The 6,523-nt window shown below is 58.3% G+C and overlaps 1 protein-coding gene across 1 annotated transcript in view; it reads left to right on the top strand.

Moving 5' to 3' along the window:
- Positions 1–921, top strand: part of LOC113948980 (metallothionein) — a 1,125-nt gene extending 204 nt beyond the window's left edge. The window contains exons 2-3 of the mRNA XM_027647045.1: positions 1–115; positions 676–921. Of these exons, the coding sequence (XP_027502846.1) occupies positions 1–115; positions 676–770 (210 nt within the window). The 3' untranslated portion in view covers positions 771–921. The remainder of the gene's footprint in view (positions 116–675) is intronic.
- The last annotated feature ends 5,602 nt before the right edge of the window (positions 922–6,523 follow it).

Below are 6,523 nucleotides of genomic sequence, written 5' to 3'. Positions count from 1 at the left end.
CTCTCTCCCGGCTCTCTCCCGGCTCACTCTGCTGTCCCGCCGTCCCCAGGTGACTCCTGCTCCTGCGCCGGGTCCTGCAAGTGCAAGAACTGCCGCTGCCGGAGCTGCCGCAAGAGTGAGTGGGGGGCTCAGGGTGGGGAGATCCGGCCTTGCCCTGGGGAGAGGGGGGGGCTGCCACTGTCCTGTGGGACCCCAATGGGCACCTCCCTGCTCCATAGGAGAACCCCTCCTTGCCCGGAGGACCTCCCTGCTCCGTAGCGGGATCCCTCCTTGTCCTGTGGGAGCCCATGGACACTTCACTGCCCCACAGGGGAACCCCTCCTTGCCCTGTCAGACTGCCATGGGGACCTCCCAACCCTTGTCCCGTAGACAGCCCCCTCTTGCCTTGTAGGAATCCCTGTGGAGACCCCTCCTCTCCCCCATGGGGAGGCCCCTGCCCTGTAGGACCCTCATGGAATCCCTCCCTCCTCCTCTGGCCCACGGATACCCCCTCAGCTCCTCTTTGTGGAGAGGGCTGCCCCTGCCCTGTGGGACCCTCATGGAGACCTCCAGCACATTGAGATCACAGCCCATTGGGAACACAGATGTTGTGTTTCCCAGTCTCCACCGGGTGGCCCTGCCCCGTGGGACCCCCTTCCCTTCCAGCCGCCCCCTAACTCTTGTGTCCTCCCCTAGGCTGCTGTTCCTGCTGCCCCGCCAGCTGCAGCAACTGCGCCAAGGGCTGCGTGTGCAAGGAGCCGGCCAGCAGCAAGTGCAGCTGCTGCCACTGAGCCGCGCGGCTCCGCTGTAAATAGCCGGCACGCTTCGGGGGCGGGGGGGCACGGGAAAAAACTACTTCTTCTTCTTTTTTTTTTTTTTCACGTTATGTATTTTCTGTACCAGTGGTGAAACTGGATGGAAATAAAGGATTTGTTCTCGAGGCACGAGTGCTGCTGTCGGGCTGGGCTGGAGGCTGAGAACGGTCGCCACTCGTGACACCCGTGTGGGAATTGTCGCTGCAGGGTGCGAGGGGGCTGCTCACGAACACCCCTGTGGCCTTCCCTGAGTGGGCTCTGTGCCTCCCTGAGGGGAGAAAGGAGCCTGGGACACAGGGCAGGGGACAGATCTCATCCTGCATGCGGGGTGGCTCTGGGCATCTTTAAGGTGCTGGTCTCCCCATGAGGACAGGTGACATGCCTAGGAGGGTGGGCGAGCAGTGGCAGGGAGGGCTCCAGCCCTCTCCAGCCTTTCTTTGGCTTCATGGCAGGTGCCTCTGCACCACCCTGGAGCTTCCTCTGGGTGAAAGAGTTTGTGGGAGCAAGTGAGGGAAGGTGTCATGGCCTGGCCACGTGCCTGCCCTGAGCTGCTGCTGGAGAGCACTTGGAGAAATCCTAGTGGGGACAAACCTCCCTTCCCCAGGAACTTATGCTTTACAAACCCCAATCCATTGCAGAACAGATCATTCCCAAACAGGCACTTTCCCTGCAGCCTCCCCATGCCAAATACCTCCAGCTACAGTGCTTGTATCCTCCTGCCCTGGGCAGGAGCACTTTTTTACAGCTCATTTTTGGGGAACACCTTTCTTGGAGCTGCGATGACCTTCAGAGGCAGGAGGGCAGATAACCGTAGCCATGAATGCTGCCTGGATAAGGGGTGGCTGCTGGGAGTGGGGAAGGAGGACACTGGGAAGATGCACGAGGTGTGTTTTGCTTCCAAAAGTCTCTGCCAAGTGAAAGAGTCATTTTTCAAGCACCTGCTTGCCCATACATGTCCCCTGGGTGTGCCCCACCACAGATGCAGGTTCCCAGCCCTGCTGCCATCGCCCTTTCTCTGCTTCTTGGGGCAGTGGGACAGCTCAGCCTGACAGGGATGTCTCCTCCAGCACTTGGTGACAAGACACCAGGGACAGGACCAATTTAAAAAGCAGCAAAATCAGTCCCTTTGGCACCCGTGTAGTCCTCTCTGCTAGGCTGGGTGGCACAAGGGGGGTTGTCTGCAAGGGGGGAGTATCTCAGTCTCCAGGGGTGCTCCAGGCACCCAGGGGAGCTGCTCACCCCTTCCCCAAAGGTTTGCCCAGCTTCAGCACGTGGCTCTGCAGTTGGTGCCCAGCCTGCTCAGCACCCAGCCTTGCCAGTGAGAAAAGCAACACCCAGCTCAGCACCCATTTGCCTTTTAAATGCTTTGCCTTATTACATTAGTGTATCTTTGCCTAAGCAGCCTTCCAGCACTGCCTGTTGCAACAGAGGCTTAGCACTGGAGATGGGTTATAAGGGTCTGCCCTGCCCTAAATTCATATAAAAAAGCATAAATCCCATGAGAAGATGCTTTGCTGGAAAGCAAGACTGGCTTGGCCCCACTGCTGGAGCCCCACTGTGCAGCAGGGCTGCAACCCCGGCCACTGCAGCAGAGGGGCTGCAAACTGAGCCCCCTGGGGCTGGGCACCCAAATCCTGCACCAGAAACAAAGCTGGGGCACGGATGGGGTTTCCCCTCACAGGAAGAGCCTCAGGCACCAACTGCTCCCTGTTCCCAGTGACTGCCAGGGTGAGACGTGGGCACACACCTCTGCACCCTGCTGGTGCCAGCCTGCCCTGCCTGCTCCTGGTTCTGCCTGCGCATCCATCCGGCAGAGGTGGGAACTCTCAGCCTCGGTGCCCTTTCCAGCCTCCCCAAGAGGGACTTGAGGAAAGGAAAGCTACAGGATAAATGGAAAGAGTGTGGGCACCCATGTGAGGCACTGGCCTGGGATATGTCCAGCACCTGGTTTTGCCTGTGGCTGCACTCAGTGAGGTACCTGAGAGCTTTCTGGTCCCCTCAGGAGCATTTTCAGTATAAAAAAGTACTTTTTGATGAAGTAGTAACTGCTCTCAGCCTGCAGACAGCTGTGTACAGCAGGAGAGTGATGGGAGCCTTTGCTTGATGCAAGAAGAGGCTGATGTGCTTTATCCAGCCCCTCAAAGAAAAGCCTAGCTCAGTTTGCAGAGGAGGTTGGAGGTGACCAAGCATCCCCCCGGGGCATCCAAGGGGGTCCTGGGCACACCTCCAGTCAGGCAGCCCTACAGCTGCCCGTGGGGCTGCATTCAGTTCCACTTTTTCTGGCTCTGCATGAGCCCCAGAGGCATGATGGATATTCATGACCCTGTGTGGTGCTGACATGATGATGACACGTGCCCTGTGCAGACAGAGTGTGCACCCTGTGCAGAGGAGGGATGCACTGGGTGCAGAGGGGACGAGCACCCTGTGCACATGACACACACCCTGTGCCGAGGGGACATCGTCCTGTGCAGAGGGGACAAGCGCTGTGTGCAGAGGGGGTGTGCACCCAGTGCAAACACACCCAGTGCAGAGAGTAAACACATCCAGTGCAGAGGTGACAGGCACGTGTGCACAGGGGAAATACACCCTGTCCCCAGGGAAAATGCACTCAGTGCGGAAGGGGAATCATAGTCATAGAATTGTTAAGGTGGAAAAAGCCCTCTAAGGTCATCAAGTACAACCATTACCCCAGCACTGCCAAGCCCACCACTAAACCATGTCCCCAGGTGATAGACCTACACATCTTTTAAATCCCCCCAGGCGTGGTGACTCCACCACTTCCCTGGGCAGCCTGTCCCAGTGCTTGGCAACACTTTCAGTGAAGATGTTTTTACTAATATCCGATCTAAACCGCCCCTGGCACAGGAGTGATGAGCACCCCATGCTCAGAGGATGGGCAGCCAGGGCAGAGGGGACGGGCACCTGGTGTAGAGGGGACAGCGCCCCGTGCACCCACTGCAGAGGGGACGGGCACGCACAGAGGGAACAGCATCCCGTGCCCAGCGTTCGGAGGGCTCGGGCCCCACCGCAGGAGCGGCTCCTCCCGCGCCGAGCCCTTCCGCAGGGATCTGCTGCCACCTGCCTGCCCGCAGCACCGCGTCCCTGCCCGGCCCCGCTTCCCGCGGTGCCATCCTGTCCTTGCTCCCCTGCTCTCTGCCTGTGCCCGCTATCCCGGGTCCCTGCCTGTCCCCATTCCCCCCGGGTCCTGCCTGTGCCCGTTCCCTCCCGGTCTCGGCCCCTCGGGGCGGCTGTTCCCCCCTCCCGTCCCAGAGGCACCAGCACCGCTCCCCGGGCAGACCAGGACTCTCCTCCTCTCGCTGGGAAGGCGCTCCGGGAGCCTGGATGGGCTCAGGGAAAGGTGGGGTGGCACGGCCACCCTGCCAGGGCACCCATCCCGTCAGGATGCCCATCACACCAGGACGTCTGTCCCACCAAGGCACTTCCATCCCACAGGGCACCCATCCCACCAGGACATCCATTCCACCAGGGCATCCTGTCGGGGACAAGTGCACCCCTCAAACTGTCTGCCCCAAACACTCCAGTGCCAGAGCAGCCTCCCCCTGCTGATTTTTGGGATGAAGTTCCATGGTTGGTTTAACTGGGCACCCTGTGGGCCAAGCCCCAGCACAGCAGACCCCAGAGCATGGAACAGCCCACGCCACAGAGAAAACATACTTTATATGTGCCAGACCTCAGCATATAGTGCTGAATACACCAGAAATTGCTAAACCTACAGATTTACAAAGAACACGGACTCCAGGGAGCCAGGCAGGCAGACAGCATTGAAAAAAACCTGATTTTTTGGTGACACCAGCCAGCTGCTGAACAACCAGTGAGTGTCACAATTCAGGGAGAGCAACCTCCCCACCTCAGAGGGGGAGAATTCAGGGTTTGCTTTTTTTTTTTTTTTACTGGGGAAGGTGGCTGAGCTGGAATGGCTGTGAGTCACCTTCACCCCCTTGGAGACCTGAAGCAGGGCTGTAATTTATAGCAGAAGTGTTTATGGGCCTCCTTGCACTCTGATGGGGTCCTAAATCTCTGCTATACCTCAGAGGTGCTCCTGTCCTGTGGGCTGGAGCAGGGGCAGACCCAGCACTGAGGCAGGCAGCTCCCAGATAACTACATTTTAGAGCCACCTTGGGTGCTTTTTTATGCCCTAAGTGATGCTTGTGACTGGGAAAATGTGAAGTGGCAGGAGATGATATATGACAGCTTGAGAAAACTCGTGTTTAGTGAGGCAGAGGAAAGAAACCCCCAGGAGACTTCAAGGAAAGTCATGTTTTGATGTGTCATCCTGCATCCAAGAAGATACACTTGGGAAAACCCAGATTTGGGTGTTGGGGCAGGCTGGGATGTAATTTGTCCAGGTACATCCCAGCAAGGGCAGATTTCCACGCAGCTGCTTCACTGACCAGTGAGCAGAGCCATGAATCCATAGGCATGGATGCACCCTGACCCACTGCCTGCACTTTGCAAACAGGGGGAGCAACTGTAGCCTGTACCAGCACTGCCTCTGGGCCTGGAGCTGCCTGGGAACTGCTTTTTACAGGGGAACTTCTGGAAATAGAGGCTGTACTAACGGGAAAATCTGTTTGGTTTTGAAGGGCTGTAGGAAATCTTGGTGCTGCACCCACTTGCTTCCCTTTCTGGGATCCAAGGGGTTCATTGCAGCTGAACAATGGTGCTTATGGATTTCTTCAGCAGGAATAAGGGGTGAGCTGGGCAAAGGGGAGCAGGGGTCTGCTTTTTGCTGCTGCTTCTTAAAACAAGCCTTAATGAAGGAAAAATACATGCTCATATTTGTGGGGGTGACTTTGAAAGTTTGATGGTGATGTTTTGGAGTAGTGGCAAGGTCCAGCCATCACCTCTTAAACAAGTAGGATGCTGGAGGTACCCTTGCCATGTCCATGAAATTCCCAGTTCCCAGACCCTGCCCAACAAACCCCATGTGATTGGCACTTTCTGCTTTAAGGCTATTATGTGCTTGTGCCCACGAGGGGACCAAACACAGCATATCCCTATGCCCCTTCTAGGCACCATTCCGCTGGGGATGGGCCTGCTGGCTGTGGGTTTGTTTGCTGGTGTATTTGGGCATAGGAGGAAAAATCAGGATGAATTAGTTATTCTCATTTTGCCTCCCAAGGAATCAGATTTAAGACGGGATTTGTCAGCAAGGTGTGACTAAGAAGGGAGAGGGTGCTCAGAGAGCAGCAACCCCATGCACTTATACATAGAATCACAGAATATGCTGAGTTCAAAGGAGGATCATCGAGTCCAACTCCTGACCCTATGCAGGACACCCCAAGCACCACACCGTGTGTCTGAGGGCGATGTCCAAACGCTCCTGGAGCTCTGGCAGCCTCGGGGCTGTGCCCACTGCCCTGGGGAGCCTGGGCAGTGCCCGACCACCCTCTGGGGAAGAACCAAGCTAAACCTCCCCCGACTCGGCCGCACGCCGTTCCCCGGGTGCTGTCACCGGGAATGAAGGGATCCGTACTCCCTGGGTTTCTCCCGGCGATCCCGCCGCGGCGCGGCGCGCGCGGGGCCGGGCGGAGTGGCGGGGGGCAGCCTCGAACCCGTGGACCCCGGGAGCCGCCGCCCCCGCCGCGCCGTGCGCGCGTCCCTCCGCGAGCGCCTCGGCGGCGCTGTTCTCGCGAGGGGGCGCCGGGCGGCGGGCCGGGCCAATAGGAGCGCGCGGCTCGGGGAAGCGCGGCGGCTCGGCCAATGGG

This window comes from Corapipo altera, unplaced genomic scaffold, assembly GCF_003945725.1.
Source record: "Corapipo altera isolate COAL_440 unplaced genomic scaffold, ASM394572v1 62, whole genome shotgun sequence".
Lineage (NCBI taxonomy): Eukaryota > Metazoa > Chordata > Aves > Passeriformes > Pipridae > Corapipo > Corapipo altera.
This window is presented reverse-complemented; position numbering and strand designations above follow the sequence as displayed.